We start from the raw sequence: 25,859 nt of genomic DNA on the forward strand, positions 1-25,859 counted from the left end.
GCGCCAATAGGCTCGGTCATTATTCCCTATTCATTCCATTTACTGCTGGGGATACGCTTGAGGAGGATAGGGTTGAGGCTGAGGAGGCGGCGACATTGAAGCAGGAGGGTGGGCGTAGTTCGTCTGGCCATCGAGCTCACTTCCGTAGTGCTGAGGAGGAGGAGACACTGCAGCAGGAGGAGGTGTAGAGTAGTTTGTCTGACCATCAAGCTCACTTCCCTGATGTTGAGTAGGTTGTTGGTACTGCTGAGGGGGATACTGTCCGAAGTTCTGCTGGCCTTGGTACTGCTGGTCTTGAGGAGAGTAGGGTGCGGCGGGAGGAGGATAAGCGCCCTGTTGTTGGTATGGGCTCTGGGCAGGTTGGTAGGGAGAGGGAGTGCCCTGAGGAGGATACTGCTGTTGCTGTTGAGGAACGAATTGGCCTTGGACAGGTTGTTGCTGGTATTGCTGTTGGGGGACACCCTGAGGTTGAACGGGCTGAACCATGGGTTGGCCTTCGTTGACCTTGGTCTCCATTTGGTAGTTGTTGCTGGGTGAAGATGAGGCAGCGAGGTTGACAGCGAAGCGACCTTCCTTGCGGCCGCGGAGGAACATGACGAGAGTCCAGACGAAGGTGACGATGAAGAGGATCCTAAAGAAAAGCGTTAGTCAACATTGTCCGTAATCCATGAGCTGAGACGACTTACCAGACAAGAGCACCAAGACCCGCGACGGCAGCGAGCATAGCCAAACCAGACTTGAAGAGAATAACATTCTCCCCATCACGCTTAAAAATGTTACAGGTCTTACTATCCGTGAGACTTCCATCATCAACGCAGCCATAAGCATTAACAGGAACGACGTATTTGGCACGCCTCGCAGCAGTGGCAGCCCAAGCGGCAAGCCAAAGAACCATCATTAATGCATCGAGACTTAGAACGGCGATGATGTGATATGCGTTTTGAAGACTGGGGATTTTCTCTGTGAAGAGGGCGTAGGCGATGACGATCCATGCGATGATTGCCTAGATGTGTCAGTGGTATTAAGATGAAGCGATGTGATGGAGGACGTACAATAGCGAGAGATAGAGCTTCTTCGTCGAGAGTAGCATCATGCATCAAACGGCCACAAAGACCAACAATGATAAGAGAAATGAGGAACTGAAAGCCACGAATTATGACAATCCAAAGCGGTGTCTGGAGAACATGGTTGCTCTCAACCTTCTCATGAGTCTGTTCCATGGTATAAGTGATAGTGTCAAGCCACGAGAAGCAGCCAAGAGATGTAAGGTGCTAGTGTAAGGGCCAAGACGAGTGTTCGCTGGGGAGAATGATTTATGGCGCACCCTTTTTTTCTCTCCTGGGGGGAAACACAACAGCCTTATAGCTGGGCCTGGCTCCATTCACTTACAACAAGCCCAAGGCAGATTTCTAAGGACGAGGAACCCTTGCGGATGGCGTCGTTAGCGTCCTTCAGCCGCACCTCAGCTTGCCCATTCGGGATGCCTTGTTGGCGCCGTTGGGCTCTCTTGGGGTGGAGGGGGACAGGCCAGTGTTTCTAGTGTTCTGAAGAATTGTCCGAATATCGAGGCCATATATGCATCTTATTACGATGATCTCTGATATGTTTTACTGTTTATTTCTTGTTATCGAGAGTTGAGTCATCGTCGGCCGTTACGCGAGTGTAATGTCGAATGCCTTACTGAGTAGTGGTGGTTAAGTTTAATTGACAGCAAACGAAAACAGGGTCACGACGGTACCACCCTACTTAACATCCCTGCAGGGCATAAGGCAAGAAGAGTAAAACAGACAAATGCCGTTAAAGGCGGAGTGGCTTGTGGAAATTGAACTTGAGAAATCTGGGCAGTGCGACAAGCCACTTGAAGCTATTGCTCCTTAAAATACTCACTGAGGCGTTTCACTAGAAGCAACGGAGTTTCTAGCTCGATTGCTAAATGAAAATGCATTTATTGACGAGTGACAAGGCCCGAGTTAAGAGATTGAAGCTTGAGGAGAAGTGCGTCCCAGTTGAGCATGCTGCGCGAGATTTGGTTCGAGGTGCACATCCCTGTATGTATGAAGGATTTCGCTAAACAACCCATGCCGGTGTCGATCACATGGATAAGATCTGCCGACAAGCTTCTCACTCTCACTCTCACTACCAGGGCGTTTATGTCTTATCAAACAAGCCAGCTACTCGTAACGTGTTCAATAAAAGGTGAGATTTGTGCTCCTTTGGGAGATGTAAGACGGGTGAGGCTTGTCTTATTGGAGAGTCCTGATGGGAAAAACAGCTGAATGCGGAGAGTGGAGATGGCACATGGGCTGTGCTTGTTCAGCCGTTGGAACTAAGTTGTGGAGGGGCGGAATGGGGTGAGGTTTGGCAGGGAGAGTGCGGAATTGGAGGATGGTGGGAGATTGGAGAGGATACGCGGGAGCCACTGGAAGGGCGCATTCAGCAAGACTCAATTAATAATCTGGTCTTTGTGCCAGTAAAGTACGAGGGTAAGGCTGCCTTGGACGATAGAATTGGAAAGTGTCTGACAAATACGCCGCCAGTTGGCATCTCGTTACTCCATACATCAAGGGGCCCGCGGTTCTCCATGCATCTCATCCCAGACACACGCCTGCTACCCGTGGTCAATCTACAAGGGTCCAAGTGAAACAAATCACATCTATTAAGTGCCTTACAATGATGCTATAATGTAAAGGACTCATACCAAGTCCGCTCATGACAAAACGCCTTCACCCGCCGCCCCGCTTCATATGATCCAAGCCATCCCATGCCCGGATATCTTTTTCGCTTTTAGTTCTCATTCAAAGTCATTCATCTCGTCATCACCCTTTCCTTTACTGCTCGTTAGGTCCCTTGATCAGAACCTTGATCGCCTCTCCCTCCTTGACCTTCTTGAAAGCCTCCTCGGCCTGCTTGAACTCGACAACTCCAGTGATGAGCTTCTTGACATCGACCTTTCCGGTAGCGACAAGCTCAACGGCGAGAGGGTAATCACCAGCACCGTAGCGGAATGATCCACTGGCTGTAGCCTCCTTGATGCAGAATGCCATGATGGGGAAGGTAATGTCGGCCTTGCCCATACCGCCCTGTACGTAGCTACCGCCGTTCTTGAGGACGTGGATAGATGCTTGGATTGAGGGCTCAGCACCGCTGGCATCAATGACGACGTCAGCGCCTTCGGGGAGATCAGCAAGCTCGCAGATGTTCTTGGCGTTCTCCTCGGGCGCAATGCGCTGAGATGCGTAGACGTGGGTGGAGGCAAAGTCCTTGGCGAAGTCGAGCTTGCTCTGGACAATATCGACACTGACGATCTTGGAGGCGCCGTAGGCCTTTGCGACAGCGGCGCAGAGAAGACCAACGGGTCCAGCGCCCATGACAACGACAGAGTCACCGGGCTTGACGCGGGCCTGCTTGACGATGTGCACAGCGACAGCGAGAGGCTCAATCAGCGCACCCTCCTGCTGCGAAACATTATCAGGAAGCTTGAAGCAGAAATCCGCAGGGGCAGTCCAGTAGCCGGTCAGAGTTCCATGGTAGGGTGGTGTAGCGGCAAACACCATATCCGGGCAGAGGTTATACTTTCCGGCGAGACAGTTCTGGCATCGTCGGCAGGGGTAGCCGGGCTCGAGAGCGACGCGGTCGCCGACCTTGAGGGTCTTGACCTTGGAGCCGACCTCAACGATTGTGCCGGCGGACTCGTGGCCTAGAACCATGGGGTCCTCGACGACGAACTTGCCGATGGAACCGTGGACCCAGTAGTGCACGTCGGAGCCGCAGATGCCGGTGTAGTTGACGGCGACGAGGACATCGTGGGGGCTTGAGAGGGTTGGCTTGGGGCGCTCCTCGAAGGAGACGTCGTTGGGCTTGTTGAGGACGAAGGAGAGGTTCTGGGGGGTGTTAGTGAGACGTCATGAGGGGCCATGATGGCGGGGTATGATGTGAGGGAGGCGATGAGCTGGGGAAGACGTACGCTGGCCATTGTTGCTGTTGTTTAGCGAGTAATTGAGAGAAATTGAGAGATGAGAGAAGAGGAGGAGAGGAGAGGAATTGAATCGCGTGTCGTGGGAGGATTAAGTAGGTTCGTCGCTCGTAGCTCAAAGTGGGATGTCCTGTCTTATATGGATCACAGTGGAGTTCACCAACACCGTCACTATCACCAAGCGCAATTGCAGAAATAGCCTGAACAACTAATCTCTGTACAATAAGGAAAAAAAATTCAGATCATGGCCAGAATCTGCTGATGAGGGCAGCGGCTCATATACCCCAACCTCATCACATGGTCCCTCTCTCCCTCCCATCAAACACAGTAGCTAAATACCCGTTGAGTTGACATGATGGTTACACCCCCACGGTTTTTACCCTCGCCAATCAAGAAGCCATGATATCGAGACCACAAGACCCGACAGGATTTCTCTAAATATGGGGTGTGGCTGTCATGACGGGAGCGCTTGAGGTTCTGGTGCTGAGGATGAGGGCACTTTAGCCAGAGCATTTAACCGCGCGAATGAGAAGAGTGGAAACGGTGGAGTGGGATCCGTCGGTGAGAATTAGACCGGGAAAGCTCCAAGGCTATTTCATAGCTGTGAAGCTAGAGATCAGTGGATATTGGCATGGCATTGTTGGATGATCAGTCAAGAAAGAAGGGTCGCAGTTCTCAGATCATCGACTCAGATCATGATATGGCTTCTACCGGCTCATTCCCGCTCAAGACAACGCAGGCTTCCGGACATGCATCCGGAGCATGAAGCAGTTACTTGACCATCGTTCTCACTTTCAACAATTCATTAGCGCGGTAGGTGTTTGGCTTGATGATCCGGCGGAACCTGTGTTCCTGCGTCAACTCTTCAATCAGAATTCCGCTGCCGGCGCGGAGCTGCGGCTTTTGGAATAGCGTCCGGGTGGTGGATCCGGCCCGGAGCGGGGAGTCTCGGCGATGTGCGATGGGCACGATTAGCCGGTCCCCGCTGTGTGAGTGAGTATGGGAAACCGTCAAGAATAAGTAGCCGGAGTAGAATTGACTTAGGTTCTTCGGTTCCGTCACATTGCGTTGCGGACCTCAACGGCATTTAGGTCCAGGGACTCGGCAATCGCAAAACCTGCTGCCTGTAATGGGTGACATGGTTAAGAGGGCTCGCATGGAAGCTGTATCTCTTCACGACTGCTCAGAATTAACCATCATCACATAAACATCACATATGTCATCCTTAACATTAAGTGTTAATGTTAACTGGTTTATTACCACCGCTACCGTGCTATCATACAACAGTCTCATCTATTAAAAGTATCCAACGTCAACCACTCCTTCATCCCCATCCATTCAGTTGAGGTTATAGTGCTCCTCCTGGTGGCTCACAGAAGAGTGTCGCTTAGTCGTGCTCTCATGAGGATAGTCATGCTCAATGATAGGCTCTCCAAGGTGCTCCTTAAGGGCAGAGGGGGGAGCACGAGCAGCGTCGAGAGTGGCGCCTGGAGACTTGTGCATATCATTCTGGTAAGATGTGTTTCTTAAGTGGATGTCAGTATATAATACTATTGTATGTGCAAAGGGTAAACTTACGAAGGCTTTGACTGGGATGAGGGAACACCGGGGACGTTCTCTACCAAGGAGTTGATCCTGTCTCCTGTGCGGACACCCTCGGTCTGCTGGTTCTGGTTGCTTGTTGAATCAAGGGGAGAAACGTGGGAGCTGGAACCAAGTTCTCGTTGGTTGTTCTGACTGGTGTTGTTGAAAGTGTTGTTGAAAGACTCGGCGTTATTTGAGCCGGTATTGTACGTCTCTTGGAGAGAACCAGAGTTGTGAGACTCTTGGTGAGAGCCAGCGTTACTGTTCTCAGTGTTGGAGGGGATCAGTGTCTCCTTGATCTTGTTCATGAGGTCTGCCATTTTGGTCGAAAATTGAGTGTAAAGTAGTCTTGGAAGTCAAGTGAAGTGAAGCTTTGAAGGATAATGATGGTTCCGATAGCAAGACTTCAGTCACAGACCCGTCTCTTATATACATCTCATCTTCGCCTCTTACACCCATCTCCTCACCACTTCCATCATTCTTCCCTAATCAATCACCGCCATAAAACCCTCTCATTCGACAGCTCGGCTGCTGCGTCATGTCGAAATCGTCATGACGTCGAGTGATCGGCAGCGGCTCCATCACAGCGCGATAAGCATATTCCAAACCCTAAAATTAGCGCTCCATTCTCTTGGTTTTTGTTCCTGGGGCTATGTTTGATAACCCGGGTGACATTGGCCAAGCCTTTTTGGTTGTGCTAAAAACCCTGGTTCGGAAGACATCATGCGTGGGGCTAGAATCTTCCGCGGATGCATCGCCAAGATGAGCGGCCTTTATGAGGGGAATGAGAGGGATTTTGAGGTTGGCGATTACGTAGATGGGATTATTGTTCCTCGGAAGTGAGAAGCTTATTCGGGCGTGGAAGGGATACCACGTAAGCTCAGGTACAGATCACGGATTGAGATGGATGGTCGAAGTGGTTACCTGGCAGTCACATGTGATGGCGCAATCATCAAGGCGACTAATCAGCGATCTCAGTTCAACAGCATCGCTTGCATACTCTGTCACAAGTTCATCATCTCTTATACACCATCCAGTATCCAGCTCCCAAAGCAGCAACCGCACCAGCCCACGGCATAACAACCACCATAGCAGCAACAAGATTGCTCTTAGCCTTCTCTTTCACAATTCTCCGTAGTTCCGCTGCCTCATTCACCCAGGGAAACTCCTTCTCCGGCACAGGCTTATCCAGAAACTCACAAATGGGCTCCCAGCCTTGGCCCATGCAATATTCGAGTAGTTGTCCCTCGGGCACCATCTCTCGAATAACACGATGATGACGATCATATGTTTCTCTTGCGTTCTTACGAGCTTCTTCAACTGTATTAGCTTGGAAAAGTCCTAGCATTTGCTTTCGCGCCGCTGGGCCTGCTCTAGACCCAAGGAGCGGCTCGACGAATTTGATGGAGAACTCGGCGATTGGGTTCCAGAGTTGTTTGAGGACACTATCGTCAACGCTCTTGAACCAAGGGTCGAAATCTCGAATTACAAGGATGACTTTGGCATCGGGGTACGTCTCAATGAGCCGCGGGGCGTAGATGGACGCTACATCGGTAGTGGCTTCACATTCTCCCCAGATCTCATCCCACTGTTCACGAGTGAATGGTTTTCCAGTGTACGTGAAAAGATTCGGGAATGAAGCGTCTGTTGCGCGCTCGAGATTCTTCCAGGCTTCTTTGTCGTCGAGGATTTTGAGGCCGTGGAACACGTCTTTGTAGCCGAGAACAGTGAGAGCCTCTGCCATGGATGCTGTGCCTGTGCGAGGGAGGCCGAGACAGAGGACTTTCATGTCTCGCTTTGGCTTGGGGGTTGTTGTGTTTGACATTTTGAGTGATTGAGAGCTGTTAAAAGGTTTGAGTTTTGGGGGGCTTTGGCTTGAAGATATTGATCTTCAGACCGCAAAATAAGCCACGCTCAAGTGCTTACCACGCGTCACGCTAACGCACCAGCGTAGGATTTCACAGTTGAAGGCTCAGGTTCGAAATTACTGTGAAACGCGACTTTAACGGTCAGTCCAATTATATCTCAACTCAATTTGATCCAATGGACAGCTTCGAGATTGGTGATACATTTGTTAGTGGCTGAGGCTCATCTCCCTTGTCCCTTCCAGCATCCAGGACAAAATGTCCCTAATGTTCCTCACAGAGAACACAATCACTTTGAACATTAGATAAGTGAGCCACTCAGAAATTAATTGATTCATGATTTTAACATTTGACTTCATTAAAGAACTATCTCCGCTTATGCATAGGTATTCTCAAGAGATCCGGAATATCCTTCCATGATCCTCTTCATCCTCCTCTCATTACAGCCAACGGCGTCCTCTGTGGTTCATTTTAGGGTTTCCTCTGGTAGCGAGCTCATATCTCATGTCTACGGCTCGGTCATTTCCTCCTCATCCACCATTTTCTTAAACCCTTCCACGTTTTATAACTCCGTTGTTTTCACCGTTCTGAGTTTTGGGCTATCTACCTCTTCATCGGCAGAATTATAGCAAAGAACCTTTTTCCCTTGACTAGGAAATTCGTTCACGCCTTCTTCTCGGCGTTGTTGCGTTGAGCGGCAGCTTGTGCGTCAACCTTCTCAGAGTCGTGACGCACGCTGGCTTCGCTGGAGTCGGGGGTGAGATACTCGCCGAATGTGCGCTGCTCAAGGTCCATGTCCTTCCACTCGACGCCCTGGTTCTTGCGGGCTTGTCGGCGGAAGTACACTCGCTTGGCGAACTTCCAGGCCTCGATTCCGCCGAAGAAGAGACCGGCGGCGATGAAGACGATGGCCCACTCCCAAGTGATGCCCTTGTGCTTGAAGACGGTGTCGCTGATGACGGGGATGTACTGGATGGGGAAGAGGGTGACGAAGCCGAGCATGATGGCCCAGAAGAGGAACTGGTTGCGCCAGACATCGTGCATCCACTGGGTGAAGTAGAGCTTGGAGCCGGGCTGCATGCGGAAGAAAGATCGTCGCTTGTCAATCATCTCCCAGGCGAGGAAGAGGGAGAACCATGTGAGACAAGCAAAGGTGGTAGCACGGGCCTTGAAGACCGTCTCACAGCTGTCGCTGTAGTTATCGTTGCAGTCCTCACCGAGCTCGCCGTTACCGAAGGCATACAGACGAAGGACGAAGGCGCTGAGGCACAGAGCAGCGATCCAAAGACCGTAGACACACATATCGACGATGAACTCGAGAGAGAAAACACCAGTCTTGAGAGAAATCGGGGGTCGGCGAAGAATACCAGCGACAGCGCGCTCGAAACCGAGACCCATGTCGGGAAGACCAGAAGTCATCATGATGATCCACATGATCTGGACGGGAGCGATAGGGAAGACGGAGAGACCAGTCTTGTCCTTGAAGACAAGACCCACGAGAAGGACGACAGCTTGGGCGACGTTGGTGGCGAGCACGTGGAGGATGAACTTCTGGATGTTGTCAAAGATACGGCGACCTTCCTCGATGGCGGCGACAATGGAGGCGAAGTTATCGTCGCTGAGAACAATATCGGATGCATCCTTTGCGACGTCGGAACCGGCTTGACCCATGGCAATACCAACATCGGCACGGCGGAGAGAGGGAGAATCGTTAACACCATCACCAGTCTGTCAAGTTAGCATGAGACATCAAGAAAATAGACGAAGGGAAGAACATACCATAGCGCAGAACTTGTCTCGGCGGTGCAGGGCTTCAATCATGCGGACCTTGGTTTGAGGAGCACATCGGGCAATGACAAGAGGGAGGAAAGGAAGCTGGTCGACTTCATCATCGGTAAGACCATCGAAAGTAGTAGCAGTCATGACCATGGTAGCAGCAGTGTCCTCGGCGACGAGATCCATACGGGTAGGCAGGATACCGACCTCAATGGCGATGGCCTTGGCAGTCTCGGGGTGATCACCAGTAAGCATGTGGACGGAAATACCAGCCTGGTGGCACTCTCGGACAGCGGGAGCAGACTCAGGACGGGGAGGATCATAAAGACCAACAAGACCACGGAAGACGAGATCACACTCAACAGTGGTGCGGTCAATCTCATCACCCTTCTTCATGTCGACATTGTAAGGCTTGGAAGCAAGAGCGAGAACACGGAGACCCATTCCAGCAAAAGACTCCATGTTACGGAGGATCTGCTCACGGAACTCGTCGGTAATGGGGACTTGCTCCTCGTTATCCTCAGGGCAGTATGTAGCACAAGCACCAATCACACGCTCGACAGCACCCTTGGTGAAAGCAAAGAGTTGGCTGGTTCGGTTATCCTTCATGATGACAGACATGCGCTTGACATCAGAGTCGAATGGAAGCTCGGCGATCTCACTGTACTGGTTGGCAGCGTCGTGGCTGGTAAGACGGAGACGGTTCCAGTCGAAACGAGAGGCAAGGACCTGGATGGCAATCTCGGTAGGATCACCGCGGGCATGCCATTCACCGTTCTTCTCGTTGACGGTGGCAAGGTTGGCGAGAGAAGCAACTTCGAGGAACTTGACGAGAGAAGACTTGGACTGGTTGAGAAGCTCGCTGATGGGAGAAACAGAACCGCATTCATCACCGCCCTGCTTGAGGGGAAGCTCATGGGGCTGGCTGCGAGACCAGCGCATGTCACCAATGGTAGGGTTGAATGGCTCAGTGGTGTTCTCGATGAGATAAGTTCCCTTGCCAGGAGTCCAGGCTCCACGGGCAACCATCTTACCTTGGGTGAGAGTACCAGTCTTGTCAGAGCAAATATCGGTAACAGCACCAAGAGCCTCGAGGGACTTGAGGTTACGAACAATAACGTTTCGCTCGACCATGCGCTTAGTACCAGCAGCCATGGTGATAGTCAAGACGACGACCAAACTAGCGGGAATCATGGACAGACCAGTAGCAACGGCGTAGATAATAACCTGCTGGGAAGCATCGAAGTCGTTGGCAGCAAGGACGATAATGGCACAGATGACAGCAGTGCCAAAGAGGTAGATTGCCAGACGGGAGAGCTTCTTCTGGAGAGGTGTGCCCACGTTGACGCCGAGGAAACGGCCAACAGCGTCGGTGAAGGTGAGAGTGTAGGCTTCGAGATATCGGTGAGGCTTGGCGGAACCATCAGCCTTGCGCTTCACGGGACGGACCTTGCTGTCCTTCTTTCGGAGGGCAGCAGCGATAGCACCGATTTCAGTACTGGTGCCGGTAGCGAAGACGATACCCTTGGCACGACCCTTTGTGACGGTGGAAGAGCTGTAGGCGACGTTGATACGGTCACCAGGTCCGGTGCTGTCTTCAAAGACCTCATCCTCGTTCTTTCGAACGGGGAGAGACTCACCAGTCAACATGGCCTCATCAGTCTCAAAGTTAACGGCCTCGATAAGTCTGCACTAATTAGTAAAAAGCCCCAGTGTAAGTGCCAGGCATGGATTACTCACCGAATATCAGCAGGGATCGTATCTCCGGTCTTGATTTCCACAAGATCACCGGGAACGACCTCAACGGAGGGAACTACCTTGGAGTCTCCATCACGCACAACACTAGCAGTGGGAGAAGACATGGACCGCAGAGAGTCCATGGTCTTCTCAGCAGAGTACTCCTGGAAGAAACCGACGGTGACATTGAGACCAATGATGAAGGCGACGACACCACCCTCAATCCATGACTTGATACCGAAAGAAACAGCCATGGCAAGTATAAGCACCTTGGCAGACGTCAGTAATCATCAACATAGCGCCAACAGGGGTGTTCATGCGGTGTGAGCAGGTGGGTTGGGGGAAAAAACGACGGGCTGCCTAATCAGGTAATATGCAGTCGAGAGGCGAAAAAAATAAATAGTTCAGCCATCGAGATATGCTTAAACCATAAACTTTGGAGCGTGTGGGGGCTAATAAGGGAGGGGACTGGGCTGTTTTTGAACTCACCAGCGTCATAGCATTAGCGACCTGAGCGATGATGATCTTGAGGGGCTGAACACCATCAGCTTCGCCGAGATCGTTGTTGCCAAACTTCTCATGTCGTTGCTTGGCCTCGGCCTCGGTGAGACCGCTGAGGGTATCAGTCTTGAGCTCCTCGACGACCTGGTTGAACGTCAAGGCGTGAGCAGGACGGCTCATGGGCTCGTTGCTCTGGCCAGAGACATGGTTGTCGACGGAGTCGTCCTTCTTAGCCATGGTTGTAAGTCGAAAGCTAGCGGGTCGCCAGCGTGCTTGTTGTTGTTATATATATATCTTCGACTCGGTACTGGCTTAGAATGTATACATGAGTTGAAGAAAGACCCTTAAGCCTATGTCTGGGGATTCCTGTAAGATGATTTGCAGGAAGCCTTTCGTCTGGCGTCGGAAGGGTATGTCGGAGATCTAAGTGAAGAGATCCTTGGGGAGAGGAAGAGAAGAACAAGAATTGATCGTGCGGGGAGATGGGGAAGGTCTTATAGACGTCTGTCCCATCTTGGACGACAGAAGAACAGTCAATGCTTATCTCGCCAGAGTCTTGGCTCAAGTCACTCACTATCTGGGTTGAGAGAGATGGATTTCACCATCTCCAGCGGACCCCACATGGCCAAGAGCATTACCCAATTTTTCCTTCTCCGCGCTGCTGTTTCTCTGTTCCAAAGGCGGGGAGGCATTGGGATTGGGCATTCTGTGAGAGTCTTGGCGATGATACGAAACCTTGGTTTGTTGTTGTGTTGAACAGAGAACGACCCTTAGAGTATACGCCCCCCGGCCTTGTCCGAGGAGTCCACTCCGCCCCGGGGCAGGTCTGGGGTTCGGATTGGTGAGACGCAGCACACGGCGCCGTTCTGTACGGTAGGTTCAAGAGGGCTTGCTCGCCGTCGGCACGTCATTTGAAGATGGCTACCAAGCATCCTGTGACGCGGCGTGGCGGGCTCGGCATCAATTGGCCTTCCTGAGTGGGCGACCAGAGGCTTGGTATTCTTGGGAGACAAGGGTTAAAAAAGAGCCATACCAACCGCACCTTGACTAAGATACTAGGTTCAGAGTAAACCCGAATTCGAATTGCCTTGGAAGAGGGGACCCAAATAGCGGTAATCACAAGATATATCGTCAGTGCTGTGCTGCGCTGGGGTTCGCAATGTCAGAGCCTTGTTTGAAGCCTTGCTCGTTCGTAGTTCACCTGGTGAGGCTCTCGTGAGGCTTTCAGGGACCCTTCCCAGTGCCGTCACCGATGGTGGATACTCGCTGCAACCGAGTTCAGTTCACTGCATTTTCAGTGCATATGGCCCCTAGAACCGACGTTAGACGAGTGTCCTACCTAGAGCCACCCCCTCCCCCTCTTTTCTTTTCCTTGCCCATGACACACACCATTGATTCAACTCTGTAATGTGGTCTGCTTCGGTGGTATTTTCTTCTCGACGAGGAAGGATCAGTATTGGCATTCTCTGGGCATACATAATTTCTGCCCGCCAAGTCGTCACGTCATTGGGTCGTGAGCAACCATCGCCGTCAACCTGGACTCCGTTTTATTGCTTTGTTCTTATGGCCTGTTTTTTTTTTATCTGCACGTTGGGTGATGTCGTAGCTGTAAATCTGTAGGCATCAATCAAGTTCACTTGAGAGGCAAAACCTCATATCTCACCTGCGACAGAAAAGAAACGGGGCCGGGTATGAGCCGATTCTTGTTCTTTCAGCTCGGGTTACGGCCCGTATTTACATCACGGAGGTCCGAGACTGCACGGCACGGAGCTGTAAATCCACTTGCTGAAGCTGCCCGTTGTGTTACTGGTCAGTCTCGTGACTTGGAACCATGGAGATCTTGGGGTTCAAGATCAGATCTTGAGATATGTTTGGCTGAGCAGACGGCTTCTCAACGCGTTACGCAACTTTGCTTAGCTTGTCCCCTTTGAGAAAACTCCCTCGCAAATCTTCGCCAAGGATGAGGTGCAGGCACTGCCACCCTTGGCAGAGGACTTGATGGTGTTAGTCACGGTCTCTTATCTTTGCCCAAAGTCTGAAGGACGCCTTAGCTAGCCCAAGTACCTCGGTGTTTAGCGTTTCCAGATAAACAGGGGCTCAACACGCGTGGTGCTAGTGCACTAACGATAACAACACCATCTCTGTGGCTTTTGCCACTGAGCTTATCTCTCAGCTGTCAGGCCAGTATCCGCCACGTGACCGGCTTCCACTGCTTCTAGAAGCCATCCCGGCATGCGAGTACATGGTACGTAATGAGTCCTCCACCAGATCAGCCAGGATTCTCCTCCAACGTGACAATAAGCTTAAATCATCGGCATGTTATTGAACCTGGGTCCACTAATCCCGGTGCACAATCTCCTTCAGAAATCTCTGCGCTATTCCTTTTAGCCTCATTCCAACAGCGTGTTGAGCGACGAATGAGATGTCCTAGAGCCTGCGCGTTGCATTGCGATTACATACAACTTCTCGAGCAGATACAATGCCAATTCTCTACGACTCACGCGCATACATACACTAGCCTCCCTTGTCTCCGTTTACTTACTAATAGATTGATCCAAGGAACGTAAGACAGACGGTAAAGAACATAGCCGTCGATCACTGCCTCTCGCAGCTCAAAAGAGACGCCGGACGCGGAGACGCTGACGCCTGACTATGGTGAGCTACCAAGGCGGGAACGAGAGAAGCGCCGTATGCCGCAACAAGAACGAGGAATTAGGATTCTCTCGATCCACTCTAGACGACACTTTGTCCTCACAGAAACGGGGCGCTTACGCCTAGCACAACCCATGCGCGTCTCCCACAGGCCACTGCGAGGCTCCCACGGGAAGAATAATAAACGGGGTTCACTCACTCTCCTCCTACCATTGGATCCGTTGCCTCCGGGTGTTGTCTCGGGGCGGACACTGCGGGGCGTCAACCTCCCCACGGAGGCGCCCCGGTCTCCAGATGGGAACCTCTCTGTGGCGGGGCGGAGATGTTGTCTTCTTTCTTTTCTCCTGAGAAGAGGGGGGATTTAACCCGGATGTGTCGGTCTCGCAACACTTCGCTGCGGACGTGAGACAATGCGTGGGGGGTTTGCTTTGACTGAGGAATCGCAGCACCATTGACTTACTTTACGGGGAACAATATACCCGGACTTGTCTATCTCCGTTCGGAAGGAAAAAGTAATTCTGCTGCAGGTCCCAGGCCGTGCAGCCTTTTAACTTGCTCACCAACCATTGAGTGGCTTGTATAGTTGCCGTTATTGCCGGAGAACAACACACTGCAGCTGTTATAAGCTCCTGATCTATTAATGGGATCATCTTGGGCAGCCATGAACGGACTTCGGCATAAACATCGTGATGCTCGGTCTTGTTTGTCGCGGGAACGGCGGCCAAAGTCACCAAAAACCTGGGCACCCGGCGCCGGAGGTCTTTGAGCAGGAATTGGCAGGGTCTCAGGCACGGACATGAACATCGGCCGGGGAGTTTGCGAATGCCTTGATACTCGGCAGATGGGTACGCTCGGGCTTCGGCGATCATCTCAACAAATATCGGAGCACCATTGCGGCTCATCCTCAGAAGTAGTAAGCCGAGCCTCTTTCTTGCGAGCCATTTAGAACCGTATCTTCAACGACAGTCTCTATGAAACAATAAGATTCATCGTTATCAGCCGCAGGGACTTGGGTCTACCAAGCACTTGGCGATATGGAACTTGGCCGAAAAGCTCTCAAATCCACCGGGTGATATGCCATCGTACCATAATTCGAAGGAACTGTGTCTTGGCTTTTCAAGAGCCCTGGCATAAGCGCCAGATTTCCCCAGGCTTCCACTATGGCTTGCAAGAACTCTGGGGTGAACCATTCAAGTGACGAGAGCTTCAGCCATGTCGACGCAGCCAAGCATTCACGCGATGGATGCGGTCTAGGCTTCTACAATTGAAGGCCTCAAGATGTGCGACGCTCTCGAGCCTCTTTTTTCTTTTTAATTCCCCATGGACGATCCTTGTGGGGTTACAGATAGTGTTTGGAGACGAAAACCGAGCGGATACATTCAAGATACTGGTCGGGCCTTTTCGGTACTTTATCTCGCTGGTGCTGCAGGCTGAGATTTAGATCTATCTGCTACACGTAGGCGGATCTATACTATCTCCCGTATACTGTCTTTATTTGTTACGCGTATCATGGTTAGTTATAGAGGAGGTAGATTTTGAGAAACAGCTACAGGGTACGAAGGTCCACCCACCATCTCGAAACTGAGATGGATGTCTGAAGCCAAGTCAATACAAGGCGCCAAGTTGATCACCAAAAAGCTTCTCGACACGTGTAGCCACGATACAAGAAGTGCTCGCAACCACCCACGATTCCTCTGTGACAATATTTTGCTGCAAGAGGATCAAAACATGCATACTGCAGGAAGAGCAAAAAGGAAAGGGAACACGAGAACAAACGGCAGCAGAAAAACGGACACGCCCCTGTTCTGTTCAGTAATGGAGCGGAACGGTCAGCGGCCCCACAAGCGTCTCATTGCCAAGGCGAGCGGTGTTTGGGTGAGGCAGGGTTATCGTGGGGCGGCGGAGTGGGGAGTGGGCTTGGGCGGAGCCACTCGTAGCGAAGAGGTTGACAGAGGAGGACACGTGCCCTCCGCTGAAGGACCCCGGAGCGGACGGCGTTGCATTGCATCAGGAGAGAGAGTTTGGTCTGGGGGAGGACGAGAGAGGTTGGGACTGCTGCTTGACAATGATCATTTCAGTACTCAAACTCTCCGCGTCGTGCTTCTCGCCAAGTCTATCCTAGAGCGAAGAAGCATTTGACAAGAGCCTTGGCTTGAGACAGGTCGTAATACGACAGCCATCCGCGGACCAAGTGGTCGGTTATAACACAGGCAGACAGGCAAAAAGCAAAGACGAAGCCGATTGTCCGGTCCACGCCGAAGAAAGTGAGCGGATGCTCGAGTCTCGATTGCGATATCTGTTCATTGCGAAGAGGCGAGACTGTGTTGAACTTGGCGATGGCACGACGTCACAGTCTTACAGCTCGCAAGTAAATATCCGAAAGACACAATCAAGCATGGAGTCAGAATCCTGCTAAGCGATCGATGATGACCTCGGATCACAGAATCATCGACCGGATGGAAGGGACATGCAGGTCTGCAACCAGGGCCTCAATAAACGCTCATTATGACAAGAAAGCCAAGAGCGACAAGACCTCTTCTCTGTGGCACACCATGCTTTGCTTGAGTCGATGACCATCGCTGGAGGCAAAAACGCCCAGGCCGCCAAGGGAAAGCAATCAGACCCCAAACGAGAGACCAAACGTTGGAATATTTTCGTGTTAATCCTTGCTCGAGAAAGTGTCAACGTGCAGGATTTCTCATCCAGCCTGATCGACAGCCACCATCTTGACTCAACTCGCCAATGGCCTTCAAAAGAGATACAGAATAAAACGCACGCGACCACATTCAGAAAAGAGAACATCTCTTGGATGCACGAGGGGGAGATAAAGGGCCCCTCCCCCGCCTGAGTGATCCCTTGGCGCTCAACTCAACTTCTCCCCCAACCGTCGAGTTTAATGCATCCGGGAGGCGGTCCCGGTTGCTGTTACTATCACCTATCGGACAAGGGTAAGTGAGCTAATATTGACAATTAGAAACTCTGTTTATTAGTTATCGCTGTTAGGCTGAAGCTTGGCGTGAACTTCACTTGACTAGGTGATGCACGGTTGACAAAGTGTTGGTTGTGATAACGTTAACGTCGTTAATTAACATAGCTGAGAAACAGTCTCCAAAAACCCAATTCGCCAATCCCCAACACCTTAAACACTCTAGGTCTTATCTAGACCTTGGCCATATGATGAAGGCAACACTTCCAATCTCCTCCAGGTCCCTGTCGAAAGACGCTATGACACCAAGCCTCCGTCGCCATCATCTCCCCATTCTGAAGCTTCCACGCAGTGACGCGGTAGTTGAGCGCTGAAGCCATGAGGTCGATCTCGACAAACTCAGGCTCGTCGTGGATCTTGTACGCCGTCCAGGGCTCGTAGCCATCCTCCATGTACTCATCCAGAGAGGGCTCGGTGCGGGGCGAGTACACCTTTTGGTCTGGCTCGCAGAGGACGGCGTCCTTGGTGATGTATTTGCGCATGACCTCTGGCTTCTCGGAGGTTAGGGCGCGCCAGAGAAGGGCGGAGGCGTCGAGGGTGCCTTCTTTGTTGCGGAACTTGATTGTGCCTTTCTTTGGTTCGCCCATTTTGGTGGTGGTGGTGGTGGTTTAGTGCGAGGTTGTAGATTTGGTGAGAGATAAGGTGAGTTGATTGAGATAAGATTTACAGTTGACGAAGATGAAGACGATGAGAGTGAGTGATATGAGGATTTCCCCTCTTGAATTGACGTAGATATTGGTATTTCTTGAATCTGCATCTTCCAAAACCTGGCATCGTCGGATCCCTGCTTATCCTGACGTCAGAGCCGCGCAAACCCTCAAAGCAGGATATTCCCGACATCCAATTGCAAGAATCTCTGTAATTAAGTAACAGGTTATTCAATTCTATTTCACATGTTTTATTCCTGCTTTTGCTTTTTGTCGTTTCTAGAAGATCGTCTCACTTCATGCCCGTCATCGCACCCTGGTCTTGGCGTTGAGAACAGACACCACCACGTTTCTCCGCCATTCGATATCGTGATTTATGGCCTATTCTTGGACGGGAAGGTGTTCGCTTTTCAACAAATTTAGTTCAACGATAGACTCGTTGCCAAGAAGGGCCTTCAAGAGACTAGACTTTGGAGAGGGGAAAAGTGGATGTGACGTCAAACAAGGGGTATAGACAAGACCGTGTGAGTTTGTTGAATAATAGTTCAGTTTATTTGATTCATCATATCGTGACTCGTTACAACTTTCGTCAAAAACTAAATACAATAATTCCCATGGTTCTTGTTATAGCCAAGCAACCTGTACACTATTCAGACTAACCGTGTCTTTTTTCCATCTACGCCAATTCTGTAGAATAAGAGAAAGCAAAATTGCGTCGTGCAAGATTTGTCTATAGACAAACACAAGAAAAGCAACGTTCGTCGAGAACATAAAACTTAGTGAAATCTCTCCTTGATGTACACCATGGCTGCGAATCCAGCGCAGCACTTTGTGCTCATCTCATGCTTGCACCAGGGACACTTGACCGTCATGGTCACACTCCCCGCGAAATCTGTTGAGCCAGCGCTCAGTACTCCATCCGGGTTGGACATGGCTTCGTAGAGCCTGCTTGGCATATCGTGGTAGCGCATGCAAGCGCAGCACTCGACAAACATCTTGGCGCTTGGTTCGCCGTGGTGCTGAAGCTCCAGGTTCGATTGCCGTCGCAGCGTCTTGATTGTTGCTTCCGGATCAGAGACGGTCGATCTATGGCCGCTCTTAACGGAGCGCAGTTGTCCTTTGCTTCGGGGCTTGTGCTTGAGAGGCGGGTAAGTTGGTGTTGAGGCGAAGCTTGTCTCGTCGGAGGAGACGGGTGTTCGGCGGGGTGTTGAGTTGCGGAGGTTGGCGTTTGAGAAGGCTTCCATCACTCTGTTGGCAGCTTCTTGGATGGGATCGATTTCCGGGTCGGAGGGGTTGGTGTCGAAACGATCGATGGGTGCCATTTGGGGGGAGTTTGTGTAGGACCAGTAGGGACTGACGGGGCCGGCGGTTGCGTGAATCGAGGGCTTGATGGTTGCGATGCTGGGGGAGTGGCCCATTTCGGATTGGGGAGGGGATGTGTGCGGTGTGCTCATGGGGGATACAGTTTGGATACCATCCGAGTATGAGGACTCTGATGAGCTTGTTGTAGGGCGAGGACCGATGGGTGAGCGAGTAGTTCCTGGGGCGAGATGCTTCACCGGAGCGTGAACGTGCTGAGTGCGAATGGGGGCATCATTAGCACCAGCCAAGCCCTTCGACACTGGCAAATCCGTCTTTGGTGGCACAGGCGGTCCAACAGAAGATGCAGTGCTCGTCTTGGAAGAAGCACTCATCGTCGACGACACCGAGTTCTGCGCTGAATGACCTCTGCTGAACGCACTCTTGGCAGCATCCTTAAGCTTCCATTTCGTGGGCACGGCGGGTTCTGAATCAGCAGTGATAGGCTTCGGTCGCACGCCCGGCGAAGTCTGTTCATAACGGATGCTTGGGGGATTGTGTCTGAACAGTTTCTCCTTGGACTTTGAGGACTCGACTGGAGCGCTCTTGGCCTCATCAGACGCTGGTTGGGAGTTGTTGAGTCGGGTTAGGAGTGTGAGAGATCCTCGCTTTGAGCTTCTTCGGGGTGGTGGTGGAGGGATGGAGAGGCCTGATGCTGTTGATGAGCGTCGGGCTTGGGGTTGTGTTGGGTTTGTTATTGGGGGGCGGGAGACGGTGATGGTATCTTGCTGAGGAGACTTCTCGGTGTCTTTGGGCTTGGCGGCTTGTTTCATGCTCTGGTTGGAAGAGCGAGGTGTAACGCCTTGTTCGCCATCTTTGATCGAGCCCTCCTCCTTCTTGATGTAAAGACCGCCTCGTCTGTTCAGACCTTGAGCTTTGTTGTACAAAATCTCGCTGTCGGGTGTGTGCGCAGTGTTCTGATCACCCTCATCGTCCGTGTCAGCGACTGCGCAATCATCACTGACAGAACCGCGTCGAGCTCGAGCGCTCCAGAGATAGATATTGACTGAACCCCTTCGACTAGGCGACTTGGCCGGTTTCGATTGACCCCTCGCCCCGGATGTGTTGATGGAGATTGGCGGGTATGCTCTTCGTTTGGCGTCTTCCTCTTTCTGCTGGGGATTGACCTTGAGAGGTGTGAACGACCCATGGCCGAGGAACGACTTTCGCATGGCGGGATGAACTCTGCTGTCGCCCTTGGCTTGGTCCTCGAGGACTTTCTGGTGGAAGTCGTCCTTCTTCTTCTCAAGCTTCTTACCGCCCAAGAAACCGGTAGGGCTGGTCTCATCGAACGAAGCACGCTTGATCTCGAATGACTTGCGGAAGATGGATGTGAGAGAACTGGAGCGGCTGCGTCTGGGCTCTTCAGGATCGTCGTTGTTTCTACCAATCGAGAATCCCAATAAGCTCGACGAGCGAGAGCGTCGCTTCTGTGTGGTTTGAGGCGGCTCAGTTGTGCTGCGTCCTTGAGTTCCAAGTGATGGAGGAGGCGGTTTAGGTTTGCTCAGCTTTCTACCGCGAGGCTTGGGAGCGTTCTTCCAAGCTTCTTCGAGGGCTTGGTTCATGGCTAATTCTTGTTCCTTCTCCTTGGCCTTTCGTTTCTCCTCTTCTTTTCGCTGAAGCTCCTGTCGCTTCTCTTCTTTCTTCTCCTTCTTCTGGCGCTCGTATGCTTCCCAAGTGGGTGATTGACACACAGAGCGCTGCTCCTCTACATCAGGGGGAAACATGAACGCCACGGTCTTGTGAGCGGGCTTGTCGTCTTTGAGCTGCTCTGATGAGGATGATTGAGAAAGATTCTTTCCAACAGGTTTTCGGGCGATCATGTTCGGCGACTCTGAGCGCTCAGGAGCTGAGAAGAGAGGGGGAGGAACAGCGGAGTAGTTTCGAACAGGCGTAGGGCCTTTCTTATCCTTGGGCACCAGCTCAAAACGACGAGGAGGGTGGCCTGGGCTGGGTGGTACTGAGCCACTGCTATCAGTGCATGCCGGAGATGGAGGCACAGAGCCTTGGTGTGTTCGCTGAAACTGTGCGAGTACGTCAGCCAACCCGTCCAGAATCCCGCCTGTTTCTGTGCTTACATTGAGCTTCTTCTCCAAATCGAGCATTTGCTGCAAGCTATTTGAGCGAGAGCGCCCTTGAGGCGGTTGAGCAGCGAGGAGCATGACGAAAGACTTTCTGCTTTTGATTTGGGTCTTTCTACACGCTCAAGAGAACCATTGATCTGAAATTGGCGGGGGAGAGCTGCGAGGTTCTGTGAGACAAGAAATGTCGGGAGAAATTGCGCGTGAGCTGGGTTGGACAAGGTGGGGTGAGGACGATTGCTGCAGGTAAGCGCAATAATAATAAATCTGAGGACAGTCTCTCTGCTTCTTTCTCGCGTGTGTTTGCGTTTGTGCGAATCTGACCGAATGCGCCCAGAAATTGCTGCGTTCGGAGCAAGATGTTAACGGGAGCTAAGGTCAAAAGCGGGTGACGATGTCTCGGCTGGTGTTTTATTGGTAAATTGCTTGGAATCTTGTCATTCCAATTCGTCTTTTCTCCTTCTTTTCCTTCTGAGCAAATTGAGAAATCTCAACGAATGCGGGAGATTTTGAGTGTGAAATTGCAACGGATGCGGTCGTGAGTAGGTCGTTACAAAGGCGGTGGGCAAAAGATGCGGGTATCTCGTGATGTGGTGGGATTGACTCAAGACGAGATGAGACGAGCTAGAGCTTCCCCTCCGACGTTTTTCTTGTCACTGTTGTACAGGCGGGAAATAAAAGAGGGCGGGCTGGGTGAGAGGGAATTGCTCTGTAATGTGTTGACACAAGAGCGGAAGCGTTATCGGTGAGGTCAGGTACGGGAGGATGCAACGTTGGTTGGGCTCAACAACATGCACCCATTTACATGGATATGTAGGAGATAAATTAGAAGGGGAGAAACAGGGATATATGTGAAGACGGGCAAGGGAGATTAAGTGTTGGAAGAAGAGTCAGTGGAAATCGAAAATTCCAGACAATTCCGCTCTCCGCGTTGAGGTTTGTATCTGGAGTGGCCCGGCCAAGCAGTGTCAGGCAATCAACCAAACAAGCTTAGAATCAAGCCAGCAAGAAGATGCCGATATCCCAGCTGCAGGTTGGCAGTTCTTTTTCTGGGCTTACAGTTAGTTTTGACTAGCTGCAGATGGCCAGTCCCAAACCAGCTGAGCAGCGGGACGGTCTGGGCCAAGGATCATGATATCTCAACCTAGCGACAATGGATCAGGCCTGTTTGTGTGCGTGATGCGATTGTCATTGCGGGATGGCGGCATCGATTTCTGGAGTATCATCCAAGGTCCATTGAGAGCCTGACTGGGGTCAATCACTGCAAGACAACCCAACAATGTCTGCATCCACGATGATTCTCAATTGTCACTGGCTATTCTGTTTGAATGACCCTCGATATCACCATTGATGCTTCCCAATTCTTCCCCTCACTCTTTGTCTTCTCAGCTAGACTCAAACCCTCAGCTGCAAGATGCTCGTAAGAATCAAGCAGTGGGTTTAGAATACGAACTCACAAGGTGGGCACTAAAGACGTGCGTGGCTGAAGTGTCATGGCCCGAATCGCGGGGCCATTGGTTCGGCACCTGCGGGAGGGTGATCCACGATGTGGCCTTACAGAGCGAGCGAATCCTTTTTTAGACTTGACAGGGGATCACCAAAAATAGCAGCACATGCTCGATGGAACCATAAGGCAATTACACGAATAGAAACTTTGTCTCAGTATGGAAGAATACGAACTCATCGACTGAGGCAATTGACGTTCTGGGGTTTAGCCGTTCTGCATGGAAGCTCGTTTAGGTCTTTTTCTGCTTTGCCTCTCGGAAGAAAGCGTGCGGGTAGAGCGAGCTGGGAGGAGGGGCTGGCCGGTAAACATGAACCGCTTATGCGCGATGGAGGCTGGATGATAACGATACAACTCAGTGTCAAGTGTAGCACAACGTGGCAGGCCTGTTCTCTCGAATTGTTCCCCTGATTCTTTGAGCCAAATGGTGTAACTATCCCAGCCTTCTGCTCATTAAATGGATGATGATAAGAAGCAATTAGAAGGCTCATGACATGATCCAACCACCCCGCTATCAGAGATAGCTAAAGTATCGTGGAGGCTAAGAGGCTAACCAACAGACTTTAGCTGCGCGATGATGTGATCTACCAACCAGTCTCTTGTTTCTCGGTCGCCTAGAGTTTCTGTGTAATTGATCGGGACGGTTAGGGCCGTGCATCTGGGGCTGGAAGGTTAGACGGTGGAACGGATAACGACGAACTTGACCTGATACGATTGAGGCAACGCTGGATATCAGTCTATCTTAATTCATGGCTTCCGCTCACGCTGAACTCTCTACAACATAGTATTGTTTAGTTCAATTCCAACCACCCAACATCCAGAAGGGATTGAGTCAATTGCCAGCCTCAGACAGCACGATCAGCTCCCCGAAAAGTCTTAGGAAATACGATCAATCTAAAACATTGACAAGGTCTCAGTTCCTTTCTGGAAATATTTCCGTTAGGTTCAGGTCTCAGTGGTCGTGGCCTCATGTCCCTCTCGTATTCTCGCATCCCCATGCCCGCGGCTGGGACCCTGTAAGAATCTGGGGCTCTGTGTAAATATAGCAAAACATCCACTCTTGTGCTTTTTGTCAACGGCCAACGCAATGCAAGACATTATGAATGGGCCATGGTTGAAGCGCCCAAATTAGATATGTAAGTTAATGATACCCTTGATTGAGATTTTAATAGATGCCTGCATGTGCTTTGGTGATGGAGGACCAGACAGTGGGGTTTAGCTTGTGGGACGGTTGAAGGAGCGTTTTTGAATAAGGTTACCCTACGGTGAGGTCGAGGGATGATTATGTTCAATTGTTGCCCTATTTCTATGGGCATTGGAGTCCTTTAGAGGTTCATATCTAATGCCAAGACTTTCCTTTCTTTGATTGCATGTAGTTTGGATATCATAGGAAGGAGTATGTGACTTGATATAATGTATGGGTGATAAATATGAACTCCATGTGATCATCCACTCAAATCAGAGTTGGTAGCTGGTTCATGGAAACAGGTGTCTCATATCTCATGATTGCAGACTTACACCAGAGACATGATTGCTCGATAGTTGTTCAAGACGACTTGAACCTCAATACTGCAGCCAAGAAGAAGATGTAAGCCCTTATTACGCCCAAAATGTTCATTGACCAGCTGTATGGCCACTAACACGATGCCGAGCCACACAACATCTTGTACCTGCGTGCCCGAATAACACGATGTAACCTTTACACCAATACATAACTGCTGTGCTATTATATGAAACAAAAGTATTCACTATTGTGAGAGGGAGCCTGGCAATACAATGAAATCGGCATTTTTCACCATATCGTTAAGAGCTGTTCGAACTCAAACCGCCCGCCAGCTTCATTACTCAATGACGTCACACGCGGTCCTCCAAAGCGCGACAGAAACACAAAATTCAGCACAAGATAATCGCTGAGATCAACTGAAAGTCATCAGAAGCAAGCGGTAAAATTTCAGGCTCTTGTATGGCTATTGTACGTCTGTCGCTCTCCGGCGGACGATTCTCTCCAAGCGCATTACATAAGCATTCTGATCCGCCACTCGGACCCAATTATTCCGAGGGCATCTTATCCCCGCTCACGTGAGGAACCGCTCCTTCCGCCCACACACTTGCCAAATTGACCCAAAAATCTTACCGCGCTTTCAGCCAGCCGTTCGACTCTACCATCCACATCACCACCAAGCACATCATTCATCATGGGTAAAGTTCACGGATCTCTTGCCCGTGCCGGTACGTTGCACCCGCCCTCACGATGTTTGTCTTTTTCGTCGTCGCTAACATTCTCGCAGGCAAGGTCAAGTCTCAGACTCCTAAGGTACGACAACGGCTCCCCGACATCGAAAATCCGACGAAACTCGATCACTAACCATCGCGATTCCTACAGGTTGAGAAGCAGGAGAAGTCCAAGACCCCCAAGGGTCGTGCCCTCAAGCGCCTCAAGTACACCCGTCGCTTTGTCAACGTTACCCTCACTGGTGGCAAGAGAAAGGTGAGCAGACTCGAAGCCGGAGAATCACATCACATAGGTACAGGCGCTGACGATTCGGATGCAGATGAACCCCAACCCCGGCTCATAAACGACTCGTCCAAACGACAGGAATTTGCGGTATCGGGAATGTTGACTTTCGGACACGGTTCAACACAGCAATGGTTGGCTTCACTCAGTAATGGGATGATGTGATGGATTGGGTCAGGGTCGCAAGATAGGCTGAGCCCCCTTACGAAAAGAATAAAAAAGGAAATGGCGAAGAAGCCATACGACTCTACTCGGCGTCCGGTGTCAGTTGTCACAATACAACAAACATTTGTTCGCGCAAGGCATTTCTGCTGCTACTGTGAATGTGGGCATCTCCTAGTAAATGGGCGACTGGGCTAAACAGGCGGACATCGTAAACGCTGCAAATCCTTTGGAGTTCTCGGCGGGTGACTCATGCTGATGGATGACATCCTCGACTTGTTGGTGCCTGAGGATACAGAATGCCAAATTTGACTGAAATGCCATAAATCATGATTAACGTAGAACATCTCAAATTTAGCACTTCTTACGTCCAAAGCTACTGGTAAGTTCGAGACCATGACCTCCAATAGATTAATTGATGATTCAAAAATGAACACTTTCGGTTTCTTTACTCGCATCACGTGATGGCAATTCCACCTTGAACTCTGCACTCTGGCAGGTAGCTCCCGTTACTTAA

The 25,859-nt window shown here is 51.0% G+C and overlaps 8 protein-coding genes across 8 annotated transcripts; 1 reads left to right on the forward strand and 7 right to left on the reverse strand.

The window, feature by feature from the left end:
- Nucleotides 1-39: 39 nt before the first annotated feature.
- Nucleotides 40-1,220, reverse strand: FPRO_03680 (uncharacterized protein; the record flags this gene model as incomplete). The annotated part of the gene is made up of 3 exons (XM_031226081.1): nucleotides 40-631; nucleotides 687-1,003; nucleotides 1,053-1,220. The coding sequence occupies 3 exons, from the start codon at nucleotides 1,218-1,220 to the stop codon at nucleotides 40-42; spliced, it is 1,077 nt and encodes a 358-aa protein (XP_031076653.1).
- A 1,608-nt stretch (nucleotides 1,221-2,828) lies between these two features.
- Nucleotides 2,829-3,973, reverse strand: FPRO_03679 (putative xylitol dehydrogenase; the record flags this gene model as incomplete). The annotated part of the gene is made up of 2 exons (XM_031226082.1): nucleotides 2,829-3,881; nucleotides 3,965-3,973. 2 exons carry the CDS (start codon nucleotides 3,971-3,973, stop codon nucleotides 2,829-2,831), a joined length of 1,062 nt encoding a protein of 353 aa, XP_031076654.1.
- A 1,338-nt stretch (nucleotides 3,974-5,311) lies between these two features.
- On the reverse strand, nucleotides 5,312-5,877 carry FPRO_03678 (uncharacterized protein; the record flags this gene model as incomplete). The annotated part of the gene is made up of 2 exons (XM_031226083.1): nucleotides 5,312-5,498; nucleotides 5,552-5,877. The coding sequence occupies 2 exons, from the start codon at nucleotides 5,875-5,877 to the stop codon at nucleotides 5,312-5,314; spliced, it is 513 nt and encodes a 170-aa protein (XP_031076655.1).
- Nucleotides 5,878-6,572: 695 nt separating this feature from the next.
- On the reverse strand, nucleotides 6,573-7,382 carry FPRO_03677 (uncharacterized protein; the record flags this gene model as incomplete). Its single annotated transcript, XM_031226085.1, has 1 exon — nucleotides 6,573-7,382. The coding sequence occupies one exon, from the start codon at nucleotides 7,380-7,382 to the stop codon at nucleotides 6,573-6,575; it is 810 nt and encodes a 269-aa protein (XP_031076656.1).
- Nucleotides 7,383-8,085: 703 nt separating this feature from the next.
- Nucleotides 8,086-11,673, reverse strand: FPRO_03676 (putative Na+-transporting ATPase ENA-1 (sodium P-type ATPase ENA-1); the record flags this gene model as incomplete). Its single annotated transcript, XM_031226086.1, has 4 exons — nucleotides 8,086-9,150; nucleotides 9,202-10,885; nucleotides 10,939-11,204; nucleotides 11,425-11,673. 4 exons carry the CDS (start codon nucleotides 11,671-11,673, stop codon nucleotides 8,086-8,088), a joined length of 3,264 nt encoding a protein of 1,087 aa, XP_031076657.1.
- Nucleotides 11,674-17,247: 5,574 nt separating this feature from the next.
- Nucleotides 17,248-17,661, reverse strand: FPRO_03675 (uncharacterized protein; the record flags this gene model as incomplete). The annotated part of the gene is made up of 1 exon (XM_031226087.1): nucleotides 17,248-17,661. The coding sequence occupies one exon, from the start codon at nucleotides 17,659-17,661 to the stop codon at nucleotides 17,248-17,250; it is 414 nt and encodes a 137-aa protein (XP_031076658.1).
- Nucleotides 17,662-18,497: 836 nt separating this feature from the next.
- FPRO_03674 (uncharacterized protein) lies at nucleotides 18,498-21,242 on the reverse strand (the record flags this gene model as incomplete). The annotated part of the gene is made up of 2 exons (XM_031226088.1): nucleotides 18,498-21,104; nucleotides 21,159-21,242. 2 exons carry the CDS (start codon nucleotides 21,240-21,242, stop codon nucleotides 18,498-18,500), a joined length of 2,691 nt encoding a protein of 896 aa, XP_031076659.1.
- A 3,618-nt stretch (nucleotides 21,243-24,860) lies between these two features.
- Nucleotides 24,861-25,241, forward strand: FPRO_03673 (putative 40S ribosomal protein S30.e, cytosolic; the record flags this gene model as incomplete). The annotated part of the gene is made up of 4 exons (XM_031226089.1): nucleotides 24,861-24,894; nucleotides 24,954-24,979; nucleotides 25,049-25,153; nucleotides 25,218-25,241. 4 exons carry the CDS (start codon nucleotides 24,861-24,863, stop codon nucleotides 25,239-25,241), a joined length of 189 nt encoding a protein of 62 aa, XP_031076660.1.
- Between the last annotated feature and the right edge of the window lie 618 nt (nucleotides 25,242-25,859).

The sequence above is a fragment of the Fusarium proliferatum genome (assembly GCF_900067095.1).
Source record: "Fusarium proliferatum ET1 genome assembly, contig: FPRO_scaffold002, whole genome shotgun sequence".
Classification (NCBI taxonomy): domain Eukaryota; kingdom Fungi; phylum Ascomycota; class Sordariomycetes; order Hypocreales; family Nectriaceae; genus Fusarium; species Fusarium proliferatum.